The 27,242-nt window shown below is 40.1% G+C and overlaps 1 protein-coding gene across 1 annotated transcript in view; it reads left to right on the top strand.

Moving 5' to 3' along the window:
• TFCP2 (transcription factor CP2) overlaps window positions 1-26,858 on the top strand; it is a 49,407-nt gene extending 22,549 nt beyond the window's left edge. The window contains exons 3-16 of the mRNA XM_060762809.2: window positions 587-738; window positions 1,176-1,252; window positions 4,281-4,386; window positions 6,668-6,774; window positions 12,713-12,865; window positions 15,545-15,655; window positions 16,870-16,958; window positions 17,463-17,511; window positions 18,224-18,317; window positions 19,195-19,285; window positions 21,014-21,117; window positions 21,707-21,849; window positions 23,987-24,038; window positions 24,267-26,858. Coding sequence (XP_060618792.1) covers window positions 587-738; window positions 1,176-1,252; window positions 4,281-4,386; window positions 6,668-6,774; window positions 12,713-12,865; window positions 15,545-15,655; window positions 16,870-16,958; window positions 17,463-17,511; window positions 18,224-18,317; window positions 19,195-19,285; window positions 21,014-21,117; window positions 21,707-21,849; window positions 23,987-24,038; window positions 24,267-24,304 — 1,366 coding nt within the window. The 3' untranslated portion in view covers window positions 24,305-26,858. The remainder of the gene's footprint in view (window positions 1-586; window positions 739-1,175; window positions 1,253-4,280; window positions 4,387-6,667; window positions 6,775-12,712; window positions 12,866-15,544; window positions 15,656-16,869; window positions 16,959-17,462; window positions 17,512-18,223; window positions 18,318-19,194; window positions 19,286-21,013; window positions 21,118-21,706; window positions 21,850-23,986; window positions 24,039-24,266) is intronic.
• The last annotated feature ends 384 nt before the right edge of the window (window positions 26,859-27,242 follow it).

Below are 27,242 nucleotides of genomic sequence, written 5' to 3'. Positions count from 1 at the left end.
ATCTACCCTTTTTTTGAAGCCTTGGGATTCTCTGCAGATCTCCGCCTTCACATCACACCCCCCTTTTTCAAAAGACTGTCTAGTCAGGAAGAGATTCAGCCTTAACCAATTACATGGTAATGTGGTAGATTACCAGTTTATTTTCTCAAGCTTCTAAAATGCTTATAAAAAGATAAGGGCTGTAAAAGCAATGGATTGACTGACCTATGTTGCCAAGATATAAACTGGTTTGTCTATTTATGCTATCCTCCAGCAATGTTATAACCTTCAGATCCATTTAAACTACTTTATGACAACAGTATGGATAGGGAGGCATGGAAGAAAAGCCACATGTCCTTTGTGACTTGGTCAAATGTCTCCTGTAAGGATTGTTCTTGCTAGATTGGAAATCGGACATGAGGTGTGTATCACTGCTCCCCATCTTCTTTTTTCTGGAATATACTAGAAATACGCTCTTCTGTTTTAGTGCTGTAAAGTGCTGTATGGATTTGTTTGAGTGTGAAATGCAGATGCATATTCAAACTAACTATTTGAAAAGAGTAAGACCAATGCAAACAATGTTCCTGCTCACACATTTGTCTTCTAGTGATGTCCTTGCCCTACCCATCTTTAAGCAAGAAGAATCTAACTTGCCTCCTGACAATGAGAACAAAATCCTGCCTTTCCAATATGTGCTATGTGCTGCCACTTCCCCTGCTGTGAAACTCCATGACGAAACACTTACCTATCTCAATCAAGGTGAGCTTTCAGTGACCAGAATACTTGGTGTTTTTTATAGTTCTGGGCATATATCACTGTGAGATATCTAAATCTGGATTAGTGACTAGGAGTGTGGGAAGAGAAAGGTTAAGTTTTGAAAGTAATTAAATTGACCAGGCCAGATCCTAAGTGGCTCCTGCTTTAATCAGTTTCAGTTATAAAGAAAAGTGATTGTTTCCAAAGTTTATATCCATAAATATGTGGACAACCGCTCATTGTTTTATTGCCAAGTTCCCCTTTTTTGGACTCACCTCCAAAAGTGTTCAGGCATTAAGAAGAGTGGGTAACACTTACTTAAGCATATTATCAACTGCTTCCATTTTCTTTCAGGCATCACAATTTGAACTGATGACTACCGAAGTCATTTATCATTATTATTTTTTGGGAAGTAACCACAGAGATCTTTTTTTCCTCAGGCCAGTCTTATGAAATCAGAATGCTGGACAACAGGAAAATGGGAGAATTGCCTGAGCTAAATGGGAAACTTGTAAAGGTGAGTGTGTATAGTAAACTTCTTTTTCCCACCCAGGTAGTATAGTTTGAGCAAATTTCCACAAATTTGCTTGTTTCCACAAACTATTAAGGACCAAAAGCCAAGTACCATTGGGTCCTAGCACTCCTCCAATGCAGATAGTTCAGCCACTACCGATTCCTGTAGTATAGGAATGATAAACCATTGAGAGATAGTACAAGATACAAGGACCAAAAAATTAATCAAGTTGTTAGTGAGTAAGAAGAGGTCAGTACTGGTGAAGGAAGGACTGCTGTTGGTGGGTTAAAATCGGGGGCTTGATCTACAATGAAATGGCAAAAAGAAATTATGATTGGCTACTAAATGTACCTGAAGTCTGTAAACCTATTTATTCGGGTTCCAGTTGGAGAAAATACATTATGCCAGACTAAAAAGTTTTCTGAATTGGCAAAAGTTCTGCTCAGATTAGAACAAATTTGCATCTGTTAAGGAAGCTAGGTATGCAGTCTTGAATCAAGGTTAGAAGGGTATTGCTTGCTACAATATGGGTTGGCCAGCAGTTGACTTAGTAGGTTATTTTTTCCCTTCCATGAGGAGTTCCCAGGACTCTTAGGAAGTCTCTTGGTCCCAATCAAATGTGTAATTTGAACCACGTGCTTGCTTTTTAATTTTGCATAATTAAGAAAGACAGAAAGAGCATGATATTTTGAGAAAGGAAGGGAAGACAGAGGAAACTGAACCAGGAAGCACTATCCAGAAAGAGGTTATTTTCTCTGATCTATCCTCCCAAGCCGTTGTAATAGCCTCTTGCTTTGGATTGAGAATCTTCCATTTGAAAGCATGCTACCTTGCTGATGAAATAATTTCAGGTTAAATCAGAGGTTCTGTAATTTCTCTCAATATTCCATCCTTTCTGCCTAAAACGAACATGGCAGTATTCTGGGCAGGGATCAAACAGATTGGATTATATTGGAACAACTCCCTCTGAGTCAAAGATTTGAAATAGCATAATTAGCAGGAGGCTTGCTGAGTTGATTAATAAAAAAAATTGTCTTGTGGTAACAGTTCTGCAGTGTTTGTCTAAAATACTGTGTGGGGGCTTGTGGTGTTAATAATTTGAGAACAGTATTTGCTGCATCCTTCATCGGTTTCAGGCAAGGTGACTTTGAACAACTGGCTGTGTGAACAAAACAGTAGCTGGTGGTGGCCAAAAGTATTACAAACCAGACTTCATGTACCATATTTTCCGGCATACAAGGCGACTGGGGGTATAAGACGACCCCCCAACTTTTCAACACAAAATACAGAGTTAGGAATATACTCACTGTTAAAGACAACTCCGCATTCCATGGAGACCTGCTGGGGGTGATGGCCTGCTGGGCTGTCCCCGTGGCCCCTGCAGCTCTACGCACTCTACTTTCAAGACCCTCCTTCGGCTTGCCACTTACCTCCCCCGAAGGCCACTGGACTCACCTTAGGCCCAAGGAAGCACCTCCGGAAGATGACTCTCAGCAGCCCAGGTGGCGGCATGCTTGCTGAGGCATGCTTGCTGAGGCTTGCTGAGGCATTCTGGGAACCATAGGAGTCAGGAGTCAGGGAACTACGTCTCCCAGAATGCCTCAGCGAGCACATCCAAGGCACGCTGCAGCCCTGGGTGGCAGCGTGCCTGGGATGTGCTCATTGAGGCATTCTGAGAGCCATAGGAGTCAGGAAACTACGGCTCCCAGAATTCCTCAATGAGCACATTCCAGGCACGCCGCTGCCCGGGGCTTCTGGGAGTTGTCATCCAGAGCCTCAAGGAGGAGGTGAGCAGCGGGGCAGAGTTGTCCGAAGGCGCTTCCTTGGGTCTAGACGAGCCCAGTAGCCTTCGAAGGAGGTGAACGTCGGGGGGCAGAGGAAGGCGTGAAAGTAGAGCTGGGAGGGCGGCAGGGGCCGCGAGGACAGCCCAGCAGTCGATCACCCCCAACCAGTCTCCATGGCAATATGGTCTGCCGCTCCTCCCCGTGCCCTCCCTCCTCCCTCCTCCTCCCTCCTAAGGTAGTTGGATTTTTTTCTTTTAATTATTATTATTTTAATTTTATACCCGGCATACTAGATGACTCCCGACTTTTCGTAACATTTTCCAGGCCTAAAAAGTCGTCTAGTACATCAAAAAACACGATAGTTGTTATCCCACTGCCTCATCATGGGTATCTCTGCATTTGTGTCTGTCTCTTCTTTCCTCCAGGAAAACAGATTCCTCTGGTAGGGATGTTTAGTCTAGAGATGCCAGCTAGTTTCCCCAGCTCCTTTGTCCTGTTTTACTTTTTTAGAAATATGATGAGGTGACTTTTTCTTCTTCCACACTTCAAAAAGTGTGTTTTTGACTGAGATGGAGAATAACACTTGGTTATAGGAGCTTCCCTTTAGGTTCAAGAATATATTTATAAAACATAGATATCTAGTTAATAAGGATCAGTGGACGACTTTTACCAGAAGCCTTTCCTTTCCTTGTTTTGCTTTGTTTTGGTAGTTTGTGGCTAGCACTGTCCAAGGTTTGTGCTTCCAGAATCTCCCCTTATCTTGAGGATGGCTCACATCACCTCTTTATGTTTACAAGATTGGATGGCAACCTGACATTCTAGTTGGGAATTCCAACTTACAAATAGAAATCTCAGATTGGTCCAAGAAGTATCCATCGAATATATTAACACTTTAAAACTAGCCTAGTGTAATATACTATAGCTGGATTAAGCATGTATTAACTAGCTCTAAAACTTGGACCCTCTGTAGTTCTCTGCCATTTAAGTTTCACCTGAAGGGCAGTGAGTGTTGGATTCGTGCTCTTCTTTCCAGGAGAAGAACCTGACTGTGATTTGCTTGCACCATATGCAAATAAACATGCTGCCTTCACACAGTCTCTCAATATCATAGTATATAGTTCAAGTAAGGGTGCCTTTCTGGAACAAAAAAGTTTGTGCCCAACCCCACAGTGACATTAAGTTTGTCTAAATGAACTAAGTCTCAGAATATGCACTGTAACCAATCAGAAAATCTTACTATTGCCTAGAGTATATTTAGAGTGGTGTTCCATGATCGGCGGCTTCAGTATACAGAGCATCAACAGCTAGAAGGCTGGAGGTGGAACAGGCCTGGTGACAGAATACTGGATATTGGTAAGTGATTTATGCAAATCGGAGATGACTTGACTTGGTGATGTGCCTAAACAGAGAGGCATGCACCTAAATAGAGTTGTTGACTTGCTACCTTGAATTCATTGCTGAATGTTAAGTCAATACTTATGTAATCCTGAAGATGCAGTGATTCTGTTCTGATTTGGACAGGTAGTTGGATTTAGGTAATGCAGTTTCAAGCCTAATGGTGGTTTTAGGTCATGCTTAGATTTTGGTTTCTTGCCCTATGTGCAGGGCTCAAAAGCTGTTGTTCTCCAGAAGTCAAATAGCATGATCTCTGTAGCTCTCCATCTCTCTCCCCCTCCGTGTGTGTATGTGTATCAGTGTGTGTATATATAAACACATACATCTTTCTTTCCAACCTTCCTCCCCTTTCTTCTCTCACTGTTTTATACTATCTTATGTAAATATATCTTCGTTCACTCACATAGACTGTGTTGAGCTGCCTGCTCAACACCTTTCTGCAGCAAAGCAAGGCCCTGTTTGAGATTCATTGTTACTTGGAATCCATAATGTGTCCATGTGGGTAGTTCATAGAATCATACAGTTGGAAGAGACCCCAAAGACCATACAGTCCCGCCCCCTGCCATAACAGAACGTGTAATCAAAACATTCCTGACAGATGGCCATTTAGAAACCTGCACAGAAGGAGACTCTAACATATGCCGAGTAAGTGTATTCCACAGCTCTTATCCTCAGGAAGTTTTTCCTGATGTTTAAGTGCCGTCTCTTTTCCTGTAGTTTGAGATAGTTTTGATCCCTTCTATTTTTAATCATTTGAGACCTACCATTCCTGTGGTGGGGAGAAATTGGTTTTCACTGCAATAAATTAGACTTTAGGTATGTACATGCATGTGCACACATGCAAGCCTGCCTGCAATGCAAAATTACCTTACCAGGATTGCACTTCAAATATTTAAAAACCTTGCCACTCTTCAAGCCTGTGTAAGGTTCTTAGTGTGACGCTACTCTTGTTTTCAATCTTACCCTTGTTGGATGTAGTTTTAAAAAATATTACAGCATTTAATTTTGTTTAAAAATTATCTGTTGTGCCTGACAGAAAAGAAGAGAAACATCCTCATTATTCCTAATTTTTTGTTTAATTTCCTTTTTTACTAGTTCTCTTTCACTGATGGAAATTATGATAGGTTTTATGTTCCATACAAATGTAGAATTGGACGTGCCAGGTCTCCGCTCACATTTAGAAAAAAAATCTGTTAGTTCTTATAACTATAAATATAGGTTTGAAATGTTGCCATAGCTTGATAAAATCTTAATGTTGGAGGTATGGAATTATTAGGATAAGATATAAGTAATGTCAAAGAGATCTAGTACAGTGTAGTGACATGACTGTTAGAGTGTTCAAATTCCCACTTAGCCATGGAAACCATTGGGTAGCCGTAGGCAAATCACACTCTCAGAAGAAGAAAAAGGCAGCTTCCCTCTGAAAAAAGCCAAGAAACACTGACAGGGTCACCAACTAAAAACATGGATAACAGTACAGTGTTGATGCAACTCAACTACTATGCTTACAGTATTGGTGCAACTCAACTACTACGGCTATTACAATTTTATTCTAAATTGTTCCTTTTGTTCTGTTGCATTTTGAATGTATGTGTGTGTATGCATGTGTAATCTATGGTAATACTTCAAGTGTTTGCGATAGGAGTTTTTATCATATATATTAACCCCCCCCCCTCAAATATAATTACTGGTAATTCATACAGGTCAGAGAACTATACCTCTTTTGTGTGTAATTGTGCTTTTTTCATTCATAGAAGAACAATTCTTGTAAAATTAATTTGGAAACGGTATTACACAGGGTCAGTTAGGCTAGATGAGATGTCATGCATACAGCTAGCAATTCCATAAATGGATCTCAAAAGCAAATAAGAGGTGTGGGGAATGGGCTAACACTTTGACACCACAGCATGTCAGGACTGCTGAGAGAGACAAAGAGTTGAAACTTGCTGTGGCTACATTTACTTTTGATAAACTGTTCATGCTCTTGCTAATTACTTCTTTACATTGCATCTGGTATCTTTATTATTTCATATATTCCATGCCTTCGGCTGTGGAAAATTGCAAGATAATGGAGTTGATTTCAAGTTTGCTTTTACGGGTGGGTCTCTTTCCAGACCCAAACCTGTTCAATTTCAACATCACATGCCTGCAACCTATATCCTCAATATTCTGCTCCTTTTAGGTTCATTTCCCATCCTTGTTCTAAAGTGTGTGTTGCTTTTCTTTGTTTTTTCTGCAGATATTCCAATGTCTGTGGGGATAATAGATCCCAGGGCTAACCCAACACAGCTGAATACTGTAGAGTTTCTTTGGGATCCTTCAAAGAGGACTTCTGTATTTATACAGGTAAAGCAAGGATGTAAGTGCTTTGGCACTTATTGGGTTTTGCAGCACAGGTGCAGAATCGTTTCTGGTGAAGAGGCCAAATCTTAGTTTTGCAAAAGTCGTAGGGAATTCATTGAAACAGTGGGTTGAGTGAAGTAGGACTAGATTCAGTTCTTCCAAATCTTGACACTTCTTCCACGAAGCTCAGTTGCATGCCTGTTTACTTCTGATAAGCTCCGATGCAACAGCATTGCTACCGTTAAAGCATAGCTTACTCAGATAGAAAGTATTTAAAGTTGAAATATCCTCTTATCTTCTATATTTATAGTCAGAGATAAGGACAGAAGATGCTTTCTGACCTAATGAAGATGCTCTGTGTCTGGCCCATGAGCCAGAAGTTCACTATCCATATTTTGTAGCAAGTAAGGTGGCTTCCCCGTAGTAAACTATGGATGTGATAGCTGGACCATAAGGAAGGCTGAGCGAAGAAAGATAGAAGCTTTTGAACTGCGGTGCTGGAGAAAAATTCTGAAAGTGCCTTGGACCACAAAAAGATCCAACCAGTCCATCCTCCAGGAAATAAAGCCCAACTGCTCGCTGGAGGAAAGGATATTAAAAGCAAAGATGAAGTACTTTGGCCACATAATGAGAAGGCTGGACAGCTTGGAGAAGACAATGATGGTGGGGAAATGGAAGGAAAAAGGAAGAGGGGCTGACCAAACGCAAGATGGATAGATGGTATCTTTGAAGTGACTTGATCTTGAAGGAGCTGGGGTGGCCACAGCTGACAGGGAGCTCTGGCGTGGGCTGGTCCATGAAGTCACGAAGAATCGGGAGCAACTGAATGAACAAACAACAATAAGGCGGCTTTATTGCTTCCTTGCTGCTTTGCTGTTATATGCGTTATTTTCCCGTAAAAAGTAGTGTGTTCCGATATTGTGCATATATTACATCAGCAGCTGGTAGTGTATATAAAGATAAGCTTGAGCTGTTGACAGCTTAAAGCAGTGGTGTCTGGCATAAACTAAGAACAACATTATTGGAGCAGTGTGATCTCTTCCTTACTCCCTCCTATAGTGCCTGAATTCGGTACACTTGAGGTCCAGGTGCTATCTTAACATTACAAGTCCACAGATCAGAGTGGTAAAGGGCCATTTCTCTATTTTTCATTTAGATGCTTTAAAACAGGATTGCAAAACTCATTTTCAACAAGGCCCACATAAGCCTTATGGTTGCCTTCAAAGAACCCATTGTAATTTTAAAACTGTATATGTAACTATGTTGCCCTATCACTGAAAATCCTGTGGGCTACAAAAATAACATGGTGGGTTGGATTCAGCCCATGGGCCTGACGTTTTACATGTGTGCTTTAAAATTTACTTAATTTTCTGTGTAACCTTCCGCCTTTCTTCCATTGATCAGCCTGTCTTCCAGATGGCAAACTGCTGAATACTATTTCAAATTTTTCACTTCCAAGCTCAGAGCTATATTTTCCCCCTTTTAAGTGCAGCAGGGATGCCAAAACATTAATACTTGGACACCTGGAGACTCTTTTTAGCTCCAGTGAATGCAGATGAAAGTTAGGTAGGCTTTCTGTCTTAATTATGTATGAGGTGCCTTGACAGTTGGTACTTAAGGTTTATTGTAACAAATGCTGAGAACCCTTGAACTGAGAGAGCAATTGCCTTTGGAAGAACAAAGCTGAGGTCTGACTGCCAAAACTAGCAAGAGAAGCTGCCATTCATTTTGGCACAGTGATGATATTGAAGATTTTTGATTTTGGTAGGGAAGGATTTTACTGATTTTTAATTTGAATTCAATTCCTCTGATGTATGGTTGGATAGGACAAGAGGTAGATCACCTCAGAAGATTGGATTTATACAATCTAAACTGAGGACTTGGCTAGAACCAGACTACATAGATGAGACTTACTCTTGAAGGCTACTTATTGATTTATTGCCCATTCCTAGGTTTCAAAGAAGTACTGTATTTCATCAGATCTAAGACGCCATTGATTCTAATCAATTCTAAGATTTTTTGGATTTTCCTCTGCTTCACCAACAATCTTAACTTTCAACAGAGGAAGAAGAGGAAGAGGAGGAAATTGTCTGCAGGCCTCCACCACTTTGCCCTTGCTGGTCCATTTAAGCTAAAGCCTCTTCCTGCTCCTGCTGCCTCTCGCATTGAGCCCATATAGACTTAGTGAAAAAGACTCATGTAGACAAGTCATCTTGTCTTCATGAATCTTTTTCATTAAGTCTATGGGCTCATTGAAGAGGCAATAGGAGAAAGAAGTGGGCTCAGTTTAGCTGGACCAGTTGAGAACAAAATGGTGGGGGCTGGCAGAGCCTTTCATCTTCTTCCTCTGTCTGAGGTAAATGTTCTAGGGGCACCCAAAACTTGTGAATCAGTAAGACATCAGTTGTAAGATGTAGGCGGATTTTGGAGCCCCTGAAATGGGAAAAAGTGGGTCTTACAATTGGTTAAATCCAGTATTACTACTTCCCCCATCTTTATAGTTTGTTCAGCAAAGTCATTATTAGAAGCATGGTGCAAAAGTTGAAGGTAACCTCCAAATCCCATTAGATGAATTAGAAAATTGGAGCCCCCAGTGGCGCAGTGGGTTAAAGCCCTGTGCCGGCAGGACTAAAGACCGATAGGTCACAGGTTTGAATCCGGGGAGAGGCGGATGAGCTCCCTCTATCAGCTCCATCTCCTCATGCGGGGACATGAGAGAAGCCTCCCACAAGGATGATAAAACATCAAAATCATCCTGGCATCCCCTGGGCAACATCCTTGCAGACGGCCAATTCTCTCACAACAGGATGCTCCTGCTCCTGACACGACAAAAAAAACCAACAAAACACTAGAAAATTAAATTTCACACTGTGCACAGTCTAGTTTGAGTGTGTGTATGATTTTGCAGAGTGTTATAAAGGATAACAACCAAACTATCTAGCTTTTAGCTTTATAATGCTTTGTAAAATCTTGCATGCAACTATGCAAAGTGATGTCCCAGTCTTTTTCCCCTGGATCTTCATATTTGGTTTCAAGAGGTTGGTATAGGTGAAACATTTCCTGATCTCAGAAGAATCTTCTGTTTTCCTTTATTTCCTGAGCTTCCTGCTACTTCTTGTGAAGAGAGTAATTGGGAAAGCCTGACTTAAAGTAGCCGTTAATTGCTCAAGGAATCCTGTGAAGGGGTGCTTCAGGTGAAAAGAATGTCTCTGCAAGATACAGATAGGGTTTGGATTTGACAGACAGAGAAGTGCCTGAATAGAGATAGGATAGTTCATGAGAAGAGCTAATTATAGTTTTAGGGAACTGGGATTGAAGAAAGTCCAAGGGTTTATATATTAATTACATCTGTAAACAAATTTCCACAGTTGCTACTTTCTTTGTAAGTTCTTTTTAAAACTTGGTGGAAGCTGATAATAGTCACCACAGTGAAAGTGACCACAATAATAATGCCATAGATCACCCTGAGGGGTCACCCTGAGGACCATGCACCCAATCCAAGAAGGAATGGCGAGCAAGGGTAGGGTGTGACAGGACCCCAAGAGTTAAAACTGTAGAGCCAACCTGAAAAGGGAATCTATCACACTTGTGCTCTATTTTCTTTTCTGAGTAAATTCTGGTTGGGTTCCAAAGGCAGCTACAGTTAGAGCTCAGCAAGGGTGTTGATAATGACACTAATTCTTGCTGAAAGGGAAAATGGAGGGTGTGAGGGTCAGAGAAACAGGACAATATACATAAATATGAGATGTTCTCCTAGTTCCTTTACGAGATCAGGAAAACTTTACATCTGCACCAAGCTCCCAAGTCAAAACACACTGAATCTGCTTTGTAGATCATACTTGTTTAGAGATTACCAGAAGTTAATTTTGACTATGACCAATATTTGAAAAACAAGTGGCACCTTACATTTTCTCTGCATTCTCATATTTTACAGCCTCTGGTCAATGGTTCATATTCTACCTTATTTTTTATAGGCATGTTTTGTAAATATTGGAACAAATACTATAACCATTACTTTTATAGATATCTAAACATATTGTAATAATTAATCTCCAGATTTCAGGTGAATTAAAATATAATAGATTAAGAACATACAACCATTTTGTTGCTTTTTCTAGATGTATTTGTCCTGTAACACAATGCGAAAAAACTATTCTGATTCACTGACAGCAGTGTATAACCCTTTGGAACGTATGTCTCGTTGCTCTGACAAATAGCCCAGCTGATATTTCTTTCTATAACTTGTTTGGAAAAACTGTTCTTCATGTCTTTGTGACATAAATGGATCCTCTATGCCTGCACAATGCATAATTTGGTGCCTTCTAGAGTTTTACATAAACCTTTGGGCGGTGGCCCTGCCCACCTCCAGCCCTCTTTGGAGCCTGTTGTCTTGCTGTCTTCCTTTAAGAAGTGTATCACTTGTCTTAAAATCCCTGAGAAGGCTGGAGCCTCAAAGTGTTTCCTTTTTCTTGGTTGCCACTTGTCATTCCTGTGGAGCTTTTGTACCTCAAACATGACATAAAAGAGATTTGAGACTCACCAGATTAATAGCATAGTTTCATTGTGACAGTGTGAACTGGCTCCTGATCACACTGTACTGGCAAACTTAGTTCACTTCTCTTCTTCATGTATCTTGAGAAATATATATAAGGCTATTGAATTGTCTCAATCCTCTGAAGTCTACTTTCCTAATGGCTTTTGTCATCTCTCAGAAGTTTCTGCTCTCAAAGTGGGCCAGCCCAACCTGAGTTTCCATCACAATAAGGTTGTTTTAAGATATAATATTCCCTTTTCCCTAAAGTTATGTCAATATTCTATATGAACTAGGATATTGCTGAATTTGTACTGTCTCAACGTTTTGAGCCTTCTTGTTTTCTGCAGTCCTCAGAGAAAAGTGTAATACAAATATAACAACATCTGCAATAATAACAACATAGTAATAAATTTCATGTTGACAAGACCTCTGGTTTCAGGACTTTGCAGAGACTTTTTGTTTGCTACTGCTTGCAGCACTTTTTGAGGGGTTGTCTTTGCCCATTAACAGGCTCATAAAGACTCTTCAGCTCGTATTGGAAGTCTACGTCTTCTGCCTTCTTGGCTTGGGTGACCATTGAGGACATTTGCAGAAGTGGAAACATGATTGCAGCCTTTGACATTTACATCTCATTAAAGTGTTTGATGCAAGACTCTAGACAAGGCGTGGGCAAACTTTGGCCCTCCAGGTGTGTTGCACTTCAACTCCCACAATTCCTAATAGCCAGTAAGATGGCTGGGATTTCTAAGAGTTGGAGTCCAAAACACCTGGAGAGCCAAAGTTTGCCCACGCCTGGTCTAGACTGATGCTTCCATTGAACTGCTGTATCGTATTCCTGTATTACTTGATACCTCTATGGTGAATATATATCTATACATGACACTCCCACCTTGCATGGTTTAGTAGCTTGCTAGTCTCCCATTTGTCTGAGTCACACTATGAAGAAGAAAAACAGTTTGCATATTATTAAACTTTATTTGTACCCCGCTAGCATCTCCCGAGTCCTTCGATGCGGCTTACAAAGGCCAAGGCATACCTGTAGGCATACCTGTAACTGTGATTCTTTGAGTGGTCATCTGTTAACTTACACAACCCTGCCCATCTCCCCTCATTGTATCTTGCCTATCCTAATTTCTTTGGGCAGTTGCATTGGAGTGCATAGAAGTGAGAGCTTAGACCGGAATGGAGCTATATAGTGGTACTAGAGGTTTTGCCTAAAAGCTTAGGGAACACTCTAAGGTTCCGAATGATGCATTGGCAGGCAACTCATTTGTGTCAGTTCACAGATGACCATTCAAAGAACCACAGTTACAGGTATGCAACATATTCTTAGTATGTTCTCAAGCACCAATTTATGAGCAAACATTCTTTCTTTACTTTGCAACATTTTTGGCTGTCTCTTTACAGGTACACTGCATCAGTACAGAGTTCACCATGAGGAAACATGGGGGCGAGAAGGGCGTGCCATTCAGAGTTCAGATTGACACATTTAAAGAGAATGAGAATGGAGAATACACAGAACATCTGCATTCTGCTAGCTGCCAGATCAAAGTCTTCAAGGTATAGCTGTTTCAGCAGGTTTGATGCATTTAAAATAGCTAGAAATGCAAATTAACTGTTTCCTGGAACATTTTAATAACGCTGTTTTCTCAGAACCTTAAAGTTCTGAGAACAGAAAAAGCAGAGATAAGACTGTCTCTGTTTTTTCTTTTCTATCTAAGGCAGGCATAGGGAAACTTCGGCCCTCCAAGTGTTTTGGACTCCAACTCCCAGAATTCCTAACAGCCAGTAGTCTGTTAGGAATTGGGGGAATTGAAGTCCAAAACACCTGGAGGGCTGAAGTTTGCTCATGCCTAGTCTAGACCCTTGTGGTTAGTATTAAGATTTAACTATTAGTGATAACCAGTGACTATCTTATATTTTCCTTAACCATGGCAAAATAATATTTTGGAGGACTGGAGAGCACTATTGTGCTTAAAATGTAATTTAAAAATGCAAAAAAAATGGCCAACACATTTTGGTTCTTCAAATGTTAGTCCTGTTTCTGGGTATTTTTGACCTGGTGATTGCAAAAAGTTTTCCCCTATCGGCTCTAGTTTTTGAGATACTGTATGCCATTTACCAATCTTCATCTGCTCACCCATAGCATATAAGGATACCTAAGCAACTAGAGCTGATGCTGTCTGTTCCATGCAATTCTCTGAATCAGCACTCCAGATACTCAGGAACAGGCTTAAAAACCAAGAAATCAAGAAAAATAATGCTTTTTTGTTGGGCCATGTAATGATAAGGATAATTACAAATCTTAAAGTAGCATGTATTGCCATGCTACTCGTAAAGCATTGTCAGAACTTACTTTCTAGACCAAATCTTATATGGCAATCTGATACAGGCAGGGGACTGGGCACTTTCCCTCTTTTGATATGCCAGGCACCAGTACCGTGTTTGTGCCTATTGGCAGCAACAGTTTCTTTCATTTCTGGAAACTTTATGGACCAGCAGCCTGTGGGTTAAAGACTGACATGAGTCCAGGGACTGCCTCATGGAGTAATATTGCACTAGATAGTCTTAGAGCTAGTGTTGCTGGATATATGATCTCTCTTTGGGAAATTGCTTAAATAGATATTTTGGGGGTCTAGCTGGCTATGTGAGCAGACAGCTACAAAATACGTACTCCAGAAAAAGCTAAAAGTCACTGTAAAAGCAGGTGATCTCTTGCCATCACCGACCTATATATTATTTGCTAAGATATTCAGTTAACTTGCATTACAAGATTTGGGGTGTCTTGCAGCCATTCCAGTTTATTATTCTCTTGTAATAATAAACCTGAATGGTTGAACATTCCAGCTTATACCTCATGAGCAGCCTGACTATGCACAGGTACCACCAGAACAAACCAGGAACTCATTAGGAGGCAAAAACTTAGTATTGCATTTGAACTGGAACTCTTGGTTGATCACTCCTCAAGATTTATTTATTTATTTACAGCATTTATATACCGCTTTTCTCATCCCTAGGGGGACTTAAAGCGGTTTACACATAGATAATGGCAAAATTCAATGCCTTACAACTACAATAGTAAAACCACACATTAGACATAAATCATATTAAAAACAGTATATCACCAAATATCAAAACAGTTATTAAAACCATAAAACAATCTCAGCAGCCGATTCACCGTTCCAGTCCTTGTCCCACTAAACCTGAAGGTATCCAAGCAGACCAGGGCTTAAACAAATGAGTTGGTTGTAGTTTAATCTAGTTCTTCCTTGCGTCTCACTGAACAGTATCAATGACCTTTGGGATATAGAGACTTCTTGCTTTTGTATCCAAAGTGAGCAGTTTAACTTATAGGTATTGGAACAGATTGCAAGGCACTTGGCTAGATAAAAATCTTCAAGGTTTCAGTATGAGACTGCAGCGGGCAAGATGGGCAGTGGAACAGGTTTTTCATGTTTGAATTAATTTCAAGCATGACCTTTGAAAACCCCTATAAGGAAAGTAGGTGCCATTCCCAGTTCAGTTGTCCCCTAAGGGATCTCTGACCAGTCTGATGCCGTAACCAAGACTGAAATATTTCCCTTCCTCTCTTTAATATTAAGAAGGAATGCAATTACATTCTGCTCCTCCCTCCCCCGGTATCCTTCTGTTACCTCTGTCAAACAAGAACTTTCAAGAAAGACTTCCTAAACTCTAAAAAGAAAAATTAACAAAACAAATTCTGCAGTAAATCTCAAGATCTAATGACCTAACTATGCCCTTCAGAAGCTGTCTAGGGAAGAGTGGCCTTGTCTAGCCTCTGCAAGACTACTAGAGAGTTGCATACTATGGGTGATATTTTGGGAAATGAGAGGTTGTTCCCATCGGGACTGTATAATCCTTGCAAGAGGAAGTTTGTGCCTGCTTTAGGTAGACATCCATACCCTCGTCTACTCCCCCCCCCCCCCAAGTATTGTCGGCTCTAATAATAACCACTGTATGAAAGGCAACATAAAGAGAAATGAGTCCCTTGGATGAGCCTGGGACATCATTTTTCTGTCTTTATTTCCACTTGATTTTTAAAAATAGCAGTTGGAAGCAAGCTTGAATCTATAACCTCAGGGTTTTTATAGACCCCTCCTTATTCTTGCCAGTTTTCATAGGATTCTTGTGCTGCCCTTATAAACTGAAACAATCCTCTGTTGAGTACTTGCATTCCCGCACTGTATACATTACTTAACTAAAATGTCTGGTTTCCAGCCCAAAGGAGCTGATAGGAAACAAAAGACAGACAGAGAGAAGATGGAGAAGCGAACTCCGCATGAGAAAGAAAAGTATCAGCCTTCATATGAGACTACGATACTTACGGAGGTAAGGCATGCAGTGTGTGTTAAGATATCCAGGATGTTGCTATTAAGAGAATAGGGTGGGTCAGGGACCATGTCTGCAGCTGATGTGCTGGGTAATGCTTCCTAGCAATGAAGTTTATAACATTTTCACAAAGATGATGTTCATTCAATAAAATGAAGATGAATTACAATTGCCTGACCGCTGTGAAAGGCACTTTACTTTTTTACAGCCGGGATGTTTCAGTGTGCAGAATCTTAAGACTTGGGCCTAGGGCTAAACGATAAGAGTATTGTCTTTTTTGTTGCAATAGTTACTATCCCTAAGTATAACTGTAGCACTGTGCACGTGTTAAATACTCCCTCAAAGAAATCCTTAGTCATACAGGATTCCCTGTTCTTAGTGTCTCATTTCAAAATTCAACAACCATTTGCAACACTTTGCAAGGCCCTGACTCTCTGGTGTGAAAATGTCACACTTCTAAAGACCAGCCATTCTGAGAAATGGGTTGGAGCCGCACATGGATAAGCTTTTTAATAAATCGTGAATTTCTTATCCAGTTAGAATCCATACTCCACTCATGCAACAATGAAGAATTGAAAAGGATGAGAAAAATTCATCCTTTCATCATTCTTTAACTATTCCATCTGACATGTGACTCCCGAATTCAAAGATTGATTCTTCCAAATGCTTTGGGTATACCATCTTGATAAAAACAAATGAACCATTCAGTTGGATAAGTTTTTCCTTAAATCTCTGCCAGTTGAGAGCGATTGAAAAGAGAGCAGAGGGCTTTGATGTCCAATTTTCAGAATAAACCTTGTTTCCTGTAGCGTGCAAGAAAATGCAGCCCAACATAGAATAAGCAATGCTGTTTTAAAGAAATATGTGTAGCTTGGTTGGAAAAAGTTAGACGTGCGGTTTTCTGTTTATCATGACACAGCGCAGTGAATGAAGAAGTAATGTAAGTTCCCTTGATAGCTAGGAACATAGAAAAAGAATGGAGATCGAGACTCCTAACAGACACATTGATGCTCCTTCAAACTCTGAACCATTTATCTCCAGGCTCCTACTCTGTGCTCCCCACAAGTATGAAGGCTGGAGATAATTGAAATACCAAATCTTCACTTGGCATAGGACATCCACAGAATCAGTTTCCTTCAGTTGGAAGGAGCCATGAGCTTCAGAAGCATTGTGGTATGTTCTAAGGATCTCACAATTTGATTTTTCCTTTCCAGTGCTCTCCATGGCCTGAGATCACTTACGTCAATAACGTGCCATCCCCTGGCTTTAGCAGTTCGCATAGCAGTTTCTCTATCAGTGAAGGGTAAGTCTTAAGTATCCCCCCCTCCTCACTTCCCCACTTTTGGCCATATATGTGCTTGGGTTTTTGTCAATGTATTTATATCTATAGCCTCCTTAACATGCAAGTTTGCAGAACAAATAGCTGGTATTTTTGTACCCTTTAAAAGCTGGATTCTGTGTCCTACAAAGATGTAAATGGAAAAAAGAAAAATGCTTCCCCCCCCCCCCCCCGGCTTTACAGGATTAGTGCATTATTACCTTTAACCATTGGTAATGCTAACTTAGCTTCTGTCTGAATAAACTGGTCTGGAAGTAAGGTGTGTAATGGCATAAACCTGCTTACCGTTATGGCTAGTGGGAGAACTAGTGATCAAGGGAAGGGCTGGAGTTGTGAATATATGCTGAGTCTGTTCAAAATTTGACCAAATATGCAAGACAATTCCTTCAAATCACCTGGTAAGTTCGGAAAAGCATCTTCACTGCCTTCTTCCTTCTTTCTTATTCTTTTTTTTTTTTTTGATAAAAGGAATGGGTCTCCAAATCATCAACCTGAACCTCCTGCTCCAATTGCAGATGTGAGTCCTATTTCATATTTTGTGCTGTATGCCCTTTTCCAGTCAGTTTTGGATAGTCTCTTATCTAGCTTATCAAAGTGTGTTTGTTATTGTTTTTATTTCAAAAGACCACAATTGGTTTTTCTTATAAGTTGCTTTCCAAACCTCATGTTAGTATAGTTTTTTTAATGCCAGGAGCAACTTAAGAAACTGCAAGTTGCTACTGGCATGAGATAATTGTTTTGATGTTTTTAACATCCTGTGGGAGGCTTCTCTCATGTTCTTGCGTGGGATGCTAGAGCTGAGACAAGAGCTCACCCTGCTCCCCAGATTTGAAGCGCTAACCTGTTGGGCATCAGTTCAGCCAGCGCAAGGGTTTAATCCATTGCGCCACCGAGGGATCCTTGTTAGTATAAGTAATATTAATAGAACGAAGATTTTTAGACGATTTTTAGTGTCTAGAGCTCTTCATCAAGTTCAATGTCACATGTGATGCAGGGAGAGATTTTAAATGAAACAAGAATCATAAAGCCTATGTTGCTTAGAGTTTTAAGGTGAAGCATCCAAAGTGGTTCTAGACCACCTTGACTAGATGCCTAGGTGCTGTACAGACTTCAGTATTACACCACTGCTTTCCTGTTTTGGAAAATATCACACCCAGCATTGGTCTGGATCTCTGTGTGGTCTTCATTCCCTGTTTAAGATAGCAAACCCAAATTTCTTTCTTCTATAGAACCTCCTACCAACCTCCACACCTCAAGAGGCTCAGCAGTGGCTGCACCGGAACCGCTTCTCAGCTTTCTCACGGCTTTTCACAAACTTCTCAGGTAGTAGCTAAAACCTCTCCCTGCTGTGCTCCTGAAAAAGAAGGCCTCAGCAGCTGATACCTCAACTTCCTTGTAATTTGCTTTGAGAGTGTCTTCCTGCCATCCCCACCCTCTGAGGCCTGAATCTTCCAGAAGCCTTTTCAGACTCAGCCTTTTGGGAATGGCCTTGTAGGCCATCCCATCAGAGTGGCTTGGGAACACCTTTCTGCTTTGTATCTGCCTAGTTTGTCACATCCCAAACTTGCCACAATCTCCATAGAAGTATTTGAAAAGCAGTGCTTAAATTGTGGAGGAAGGGGAAAGATATTTTAGTAAAATTCACAATGTCTGCCCTTTATTCTTACCTACAGAGCCAAGTCATTCTTCCCCAACGCCCTTCTTTTTTTTAAAAAAAAATCTTTTTTTATTGAAAACCAAACACATTTGGTTTTTTAAATACAGGTAAACAATTGGACCTCCTTACATCCTCTGGCCCAGTGATTTCAGTTCTGTATAAAAAGACTGGAGACAAACAGCCATCCTAGGAGATAGTCTATTTATTTTCATGGTTGTCACCTAGTTTATCCAGATGTGTATCTCAGATGTGCCGATCATTTTAGTGCATCAAAGATAGGAACATGAAGACTTCCAAATATCATTGGCATATGTGCCAATCATTCATGACCACTGTCTAGACTAAATGTGAAAATGACGCTCCATGCAGTCATACAGACAATGGCAACTCTTCAGCTTTGAAATTGAGATGTTTACCACCCCCCAGAGTCGGACACGACTAGACTCAATGTCAAGGGAAAACCTTTACTTTAAGGTGAAAATTGCCCTTTTTGAAAAAATAATTGTTCTGACTCCACTTTTTCTTTTGTTAAAAAAATCCTAGGGGCAGACTTACTGAAGTTGACCAGAGAAGATGTCATACAGATCTGTGGTCCTGCAGATGGCATCAGACTCTTCAACGCATTGAAGGGCCGGTGTGTATTATCCTGACTAGCTTTAAATGGTGGGTGGGGCTTATGTGCTGGCTAGTAAATAAAAGTAAGATTTCTGCTTTCTTACTGTTACTCTATTTTAGTTTTAATTTTTGTAATAGATCTTGCTGGCATATTTTCCGATTTGGAGAGACTGCAGAGACTATCATGTAATAAGATAGGGTATTTAACAGAGAATTAGTAAAACACGAATGATTTTATTCTTGGGAATTTGAAGCTCTTATTTTGGCATTGGGTAGGACTAGAACTTAGTTAGAAGCATGTTTGTCTTGTGTTCTGGAGGTTGGTTTGATAGGGACTACTAGCTTTGGCTGATACACCAGCTGTGCCCCATCCTAGAACTGGGGGACCTAAACATGGCAGTGCATGCACTGGTAACCTCAAAGTTGGACTTCTGCAATGTGCTTTACATTGGGCCACCCCTGTACAAAACATGGCAGCCTGACTAGTTACCGGAATGTCCAGGAGTGAGCATATTACACGCATATAGAAGTCACTTCACTGGTTGCCAATTCGTTTCTGGGCAAAGTACAAAGTATTGGTTTTGACCTTTAAAGTCCTACATGGCTTGAGTCCGAGTTTCTTACAGGATCTCCTTTTCCTGCAAAATCCACAGCCCCTTAGGACACTGAGGTCCTCTGGTGGATGCTTACTCCAACCAGCCAGAACCTGACTGGCGTCCATCACCCAAAGGTTGTTGGAATTTAAAACACTACTGAAGACCTATCTCTTCCGACAGACCTACCCAGTCAATTTTAAACTGCGAATTTTAACCTGTTATTGATATTGGTCTGCGTTATATGTATTTAATATAAGAATTTTAATTGTGCCAATTTTATCATTTTGATTTAATCTTGTTGTACGCTGCCTTGAGTTACAAGAAGAGAGACGGGTAATAAATTGATGATGATAGGGTCCTTTTGGTTTCTTTGTTAAAGCAAGACTGGTTCATAGTTTCTGTACCTATATTTGTGAAATACAACTTGTAACTCTCAGTTTCTGGTCTCACTTTTCTTCTCTTTCTAAAGATAATGCATTTTATCTTTAAACCTATAATCAAGAACTTCAGATTAGCTGATCAGTGCTGGTCTGTCTTGCCTGTTTTGTACAAAGCAGGTTTGTTGAAGTCTCCATTCTCTCGATGTAAAATGGGAGTTCATAACCTACCCATGCGTGCAAATGAAAGTTTATTGATCTTATTTGTGAACAATTAGAAGTATGTACATGATTCAGAAATAGAAAATATTTATTCACTTTCTTAAAACTGTCTAATATATTATGAACTAATAAGTAGGTTTTGTATCTCTTTGGCCTGAGAACTCCCTGTTGTTCTAAGGTGCGGTGTTGGAGAATAGGAATTGAATAGAAAACATATGGTTCTTCATGCTTAAGCCTGTGACAATAGTATTCAAATTCATGGACATAATCAAATACATAGTCCTCTAAATATTATTTTGGAGGCAAATGGTTTTAGGAAGGATTTTGCCATGTTGTACACAAATTGGCCAAACTCATAGAGTCATAGAGTTGGAAGAGACCCCAAGGGCCATGCAGTCTAACCCCCAGCAATGCAGGAAAAGCACAACCAAAACACCCCTGACATATGGCCATCCAGCCTCTGCTTAAAAGTCTCCAAAGAAGGAGCCTCCACCAAATAACTCAGTTATTTGCTGCTAACTGTGAAGTTCTGACATATTCCTTCCTCCCTAGGATGGTACGGCCAAGGCTGACAATCTATGTTTGCCAAGAATCACAGCAGTTGAGTGACCAACAGAAGCATGAAGATGGGGATGCAGCAAACAGTACTTTCTTTGGTAAGAGTTTCAAGAAAGTAGAATCTCTCTTTCTATCTCTCTTTCTTACCCAACTCTTCTGAATACTCCCCCCTTCACAGAACCCTGTCCCTAAGCTCTGTGAACCCACAAAGTTCTTCCTATTTTCATCTACTCCTGTTGCCTGAGTGTTCTGGATAATGTAGGTGTCGAGCCATGTGAAGACCCTCATTATTTACCCATAATTAAGCCCTTTATAGTTAGAGGGATTAATATTTTATATACGGTTTCAGGGGGCGGGATCAGTCTAGACAGCTTCTTTGCATTTGAAGACAATGGCAAACCACGTCTGAATAAATCTTACTAATGAAACTCCATTCTAGCTTTGCCTTAGGTTTAATATGTATCAGAAACATCTTGAAGGTACAGAATAATAAGTAACGCTCCTCTAGATACAACAGTTTGGGATGAAGCACGCTTTTAAGTATTGTGTCTTCTGGTCGTGCTGCGAATTTACTGAGCTGCTTGTTGCATTTCCTTACTTTATGCCATTCCTCAGCCTCCCACCTACCCATATCTCTTATATTTACCCTGAAGATGTGCTCTTTGTTAACTGTTCTTGCTTCTGCAGTGTACCATGCCATCTACTTAGAGGAGTTGACTGCCGTGGAGTTGACAGAGAAAATTGCCCAACTTTTTAGCATTTCTGCTCAACAGATAAGTCAGATCTACAAACAAGGACCCACAGGGATACATGTACTTATAAGTGATGAGGTAAGAGTGCCTTGAGGATGTTCAGAAACAATGGAAATAAATATGAGAGATTAAAGATTAATCCGATCTCTTAAAATTAAAATGAAAAAATGACTTTAACATGATCTGGTAATGACTTTGAGTTTTGAGTTTTGTTAGTTTAGCCTTCCCTAACTTGTTGCTCTCCAAACTCTCATTAGCCCCCACCCAGAATAGCCAGTGGTCAAAAAATGGGAAGTTGTAATCTAAAACAATGGGTGACACTAGGTGGATAAAACTGTGTTAGATTAATTGAACCCCCCTTGGTTTCAGTAGGTCTACTCTTAAGTAGGACACAGTCTGGATCCAGCCCATTATTTCCAAATGAAAAATTGTTCAGAATGGTTTGTTGTAAACACAAAATTCACCATGTTATAACATGTGTTCAAAATGTCACATGTGTCCTTCATAGCAGTCTTGTATTCACTGTGGAGGCTTTGTGGGATTCTGTGACAAGAATATTTTTAATGGTGGATAAACATCTCTAAAGGATGGCTTGCCCTCCAGTTATAACCTTGTCCCTAAAACATGCAACTACACTAAGAGTTGCGTGAATCTTCTGCTTTGGTGGGCCATGTTGAGGTTTGTGTTCTGTTTCAGCAGAATATGTGTCCCTAGAATATTTAGGGCCCCCTTCAGGCTCACAGGAATCTTCTTGGGTTTGCTGGCATTCTGAAATTCACCTATCTGAGCCAGACACAAAATTGGGACTCAAAAGGACAGTGATATTTACCTCCTGTCTTCTTTAAGCCAGTGGTTGTCAACCTTGGATCTTCCAGATGTTTTGAACTCTCAAAATCTCTGTGATCACTGGTCATCCTGGCTGGACTTCTAAATTGAAAACACATAGAAGACCAGTGCTCGAGGACCTCTACTTTAAGCAACAAATAGTGTACTTGTGTATACTTCTACAGATTCATCTCCTGTAGCCTTATGTATTTTTGAAATTAGATTCTAAATAATCCTTTAAGAGCATGCACAGGCTAAAACACATTGGGCTTTTAAACAAGTTTTGAGCTCTTGAAATGCTTCTCCAGTTTATCCTGCGGGTTTTATTGGGTGGCCTCTAGTTTTTGCTTCCTTTGCCTTTTTCCTAAATCATGTCCAGAATTTATTCAGTGCAATAGGGCCAATAGAGTACCTATTGACTGATACGGTAATGTCAATCTCTTCAGTTCTGTAATTCCAGATGTGACTGAACTGCTTTTGAAATACAGCCAGTCCCGAAGTTACAAACAAAATAGGTTCTGTAGGTTTGTTCTTAAGTTGAATTTGTATGTGGGTCAAAACAGGTACTGTATGTACAGGTTAAGGCAGCATAACTTCCTTTTTTCAAAACTTAATAAAACCCATTGTATGAATCAGAATTTTTTTTATAATGTAGGTGCATACCTAAAGATTTGTTTTACGTTGTTTTGAAGATCAAATAAGGTAGGTGACGTCTCCCATTCTCCACACACTGAGTAAACCGATTTCTGGCGTTTGTCATGACCCTTGCCAGCATATCAGGCGTTATGTTGGCAATTTCTTCCTGGATGTTGGTTTTCAAATCTTGTAGGGGCCTTGGACGGTTCACATAAACACGGGATTTCAAAAAACCCCATAGAAAAAAATCACAAGGGGCCAAATCTGGAGAGTGAGCCGGCCACTCCAAATCCGCTCGAAAAGTAGGCCTCGATGGCAAAAGCACGCTCCTCACTGTTCCAACGCATGATGGCGACTGAGCTGTGTCAGGACAAAATTTTATACTCCCGCCTCTCGAACGAGACCACTAGTGCTCCTCTACATCTTCAACCGACTGAATGGTGCGCATTAAAAAAAAAGAAGTTATGCTGCCTTGGAAGGTAGGAGAGAATCCTATATAAAGTTTTTAAAGCCTTTCTTCTCAGTTCTTCGCCACTGGAGTTATTTCAATAGTAGCAGCTTAAAAGTGTTGCAAGGATGTGAGGTCTTTGTACTTTGCTCAAAGCATAATGCTTTACTATGAGGTAAGAATGCATTTTTTAAAGGAGGGCACATTGTTTGAACACTCCTTATGTCTAAAATAGTGCAATTTGTCTTTGATGAGTGAGCACTGGCCAGATCTCTACAGTTTCCATTTTTTTATTCTTTCTTTTAGATGATACAGAATTTTCAAGATGAATCATGTTTTATCTTGGACACAATGAAAGGTACTCCTTTTTTCAATGCACAACACTGTACATTTTCCCATCCTGGAGAACATAGAGCTCAGTCTACCCTCCCATCCCTGCAACCCCAGCTGAGTATCAAAACCACAGACAGTATTGCATATCTCATGTGCAGCCATCCATCCTTTTCATTGGGAAGTAGGTGAAAGACAGCAGGGATGTATGCTTTTTATTTAATCAGACACTGATGATGCTGTGCTTTCTTTGCAGCTGAAACCAATGATAGTTACCACATCATCTTAAAATAGACGGAGACTTGAACTTGTCAGATCTTCTCTTGCATATACAGCTTCATTGCCTGTTTTGGCATCTGGACACCAACCGAGATCCATAAAAGCAAATGAAACTCATCCTGTGACCACAGCATGTTGCCTCCTGTTAGGTGAACAATCTTGTACTATATACCACTGATGGCATGCAAAAGGCATTGGTTATAGAACACATTGCTGCTGCTTGTTTGGAGTTGAGCGACAGTAGTTGCATCCAGTGGCCTATTGGAATTGCCACACTGGCCAGGAATGAAACTTTGCAATCATGAGTCATGATAAGGATTGGCCTAAGGATGTGGGAAGAAGATGAAGAGGTTGCCAGCTAATAGCAACTTCAACACTCTGATGGGTGACAATTCATGCTGTGGTGATGGATCTCTTGGCAGCTTGGAAATGAGTACCTGCTCTGGGGACCCACTTGATGGCTTGTCTCAGCTTTTCATGCTTTTTGGATATGTACTTTGCTGTGATAGAGCCATGGGAATTTCCAGGTTTGGGTTTTGGTTTTGTTTTGTTTTTTAACCAATGTGATGTAGAGACTTTGTTCTTACTTTGACTCTTTCATGCCTTGTGATAGTGTCTGTGTGCGTGCATGTAAGGATGATTTGTAGCTCTTTTTTGACAGTATGTTAGGCAAAAAATGTGGGTTTATGAAATCTAACCATCCACAAGATTGCCTGTGCTATGATTGAAAAGGCTTCAAGTGTGCAAGAAGAAATGGTGAAGTAGATTTCACAAGCAATTCCGTGTTACAGAACTCTGCTTGCTAAAACAGACAATGAAAGGAGTATGTTAAACTCCTGCGCAGGGCTTATTTGGGATATGTAGAATTGATGTACATTTTAAAATGAAATCCTGCTGGAAGTCATAGTAGCATACAGGAGCAGCATACAGTGCTTGCAGAAAAGCTATGAAGCCTTCACAGTGATGCCCACACATTGATTTCTAGGGCAGTAACCAGTCTCTAGAGTAAAGGTTACCTCCTTTTAAAGTCCTTTACAAAAAGGTGAAGAACTTTTTCCCATAAACACTGAATTTAGTATGTTGCCTCAAAGGAGGTAGGAAATGGGTTTATATTAAGGTCAAGTGGAATTACGGTTAAAAAAATTGATTGATTATTGTATTTTGCTGCCTTCAAGCAAAAGCAAGCTGAAAATGTTAATTTCCATCATTATACCTACAAAGTACAAACACATTAATTAAGGTCATTTTCAGACATTAGATTGTGTTTGCTTCAAGGAACATGTAAAACTATCTGTACTTTGTATACTCAAACAAAACGATGGCATAAGATTAGAAATAACCCAGAGAGCGCCTGGAACTCAAGTTTTATTTATTTCAGTTGCAGATGATGGCTGGTGTGCAATTGTGCACAGACAGTGAGATTTTTGCTATAGATGACTGATAGAGATCTTTACCTAGTGAACCATAAAATTAAGGTGGTCTCTTTCCAGGTGTAACTGAAGATGGCACAGGCCAAATGGCAGAGCTTGTGGGACCACTGGTGATTTTTGTGGCATGGGTTTAGAAGTGACTCTGGCTTTCACATCATGATCTTAGTCAATTAAAACTTGGTTAATCAAGCCATGGAGCCATACATTTGTTCTTTCTCTGTTTTCCCCCTCCTGACCTGGTGCACATGGCTTTCAAAGGAGGTAACTTTGTTTTTTAAAGCACAGTTTTCAATTAGTTAAAACCAAAAGTTCCTTCTGAGCTGACTATTTTTGTCCTCTCTACCTAGTTGGTCCAGAGTATGTACTTCTCAGTGCACAAGTGGCACATTTTCTTTTACATTTTTTCTCCCTTCCACCCACGTTTGTGCTTCAAATCCACTTTGGGTTTGTGTGTGAGGATTGCAAGACAGAATAAGAGTAGCTCACAAAGTTTGCCATTTTCCTTGCACTGTCATTGTTCGTCATGTGTATTTTTTGTTTTTTCTAAGCCATAGAATGAAACGATGAGCTCGAAAGCATGGCTATGAGTATTTTCTTATGGTGTGAATTGAATCTCATTAGCTGGGTCTTTTTTATGGGAGAAGAAGCTGCTATGCAAAACCGAATCTGTACATACAGAGATACCATATTTTGGGTCAGTGGTCCTGTCTATGTTGTTTCACTGACAGTGCTTTAGGGTTTAAAACTACACTTTGATCTTTTTCACTAGTCCAGTGTAACGAGAGAAAAGTACACATGTCATGCTTTCATAAATTTTGTTTCATTCTTGCTTTTGTATTGAGATATATAATATCTTCAATGTTCTACATGCATCTACATTTAAATCAGGGTAAATTCATGGTGTTGCTATAAGCTGACAGTTTGAAGTCCCATACACACACATCTATCATATGTTGAAATGAAGTTATTCACGGTATGATGGGGATGTACCAAAATAGAAATTTGCAGAATCTGTTGGTCTCTCAGCACCAATAACTTACTCTTTGTCTGTTTTTTATTGCATAAAAATGTGGACTTTCATCTTTGTTAGTTGCTCACTACTCTGCCTTAGTAAATAAATTATTCATTTGACTTTCCAAGTTCTTTAACTAGTTAATGCAGTAAAAAAATCTTTCAAATTTTTATAGAAGTTTTGCTGATACAGCAAAAAATTGCCTGCAGCTTGAATGAACTATTGTATGTAATATCCATTGTCATGGTAAGTATGAAACAGTTGTTAAATCAAAAATTCTTCCAGAATGGATCTTCCAAAATGGATTCAATAAGGCAGTTAAAAAAAAGAAGATGCATAATTTATCTTATCTTTCTTGTGAGTAGGTGGGTTCACATCTCTTGTAAAGTATGATTGACTTAGTTGGTAAATATCTCCACATTAAACCATGAACTTGCACTAGAGCATATTTTGTTATGCTCTTCTACCTCAGGGATGTAGTTGGAGAGGGGGCCTGGTCTCTTGGAATATT

This window comes from Anolis sagrei, chromosome 2 (assembly GCF_037176765.1).
Source record: "Anolis sagrei isolate rAnoSag1 chromosome 2, rAnoSag1.mat, whole genome shotgun sequence".
Classification (NCBI taxonomy): Eukaryota; Metazoa; Chordata; class Lepidosauria; order Squamata; family Dactyloidae; genus Anolis; species Anolis sagrei.
The sequence above is the reverse complement of the archived record's forward strand: the minus strand, read 5'-3'. Positions and strand labels throughout refer to the sequence as shown.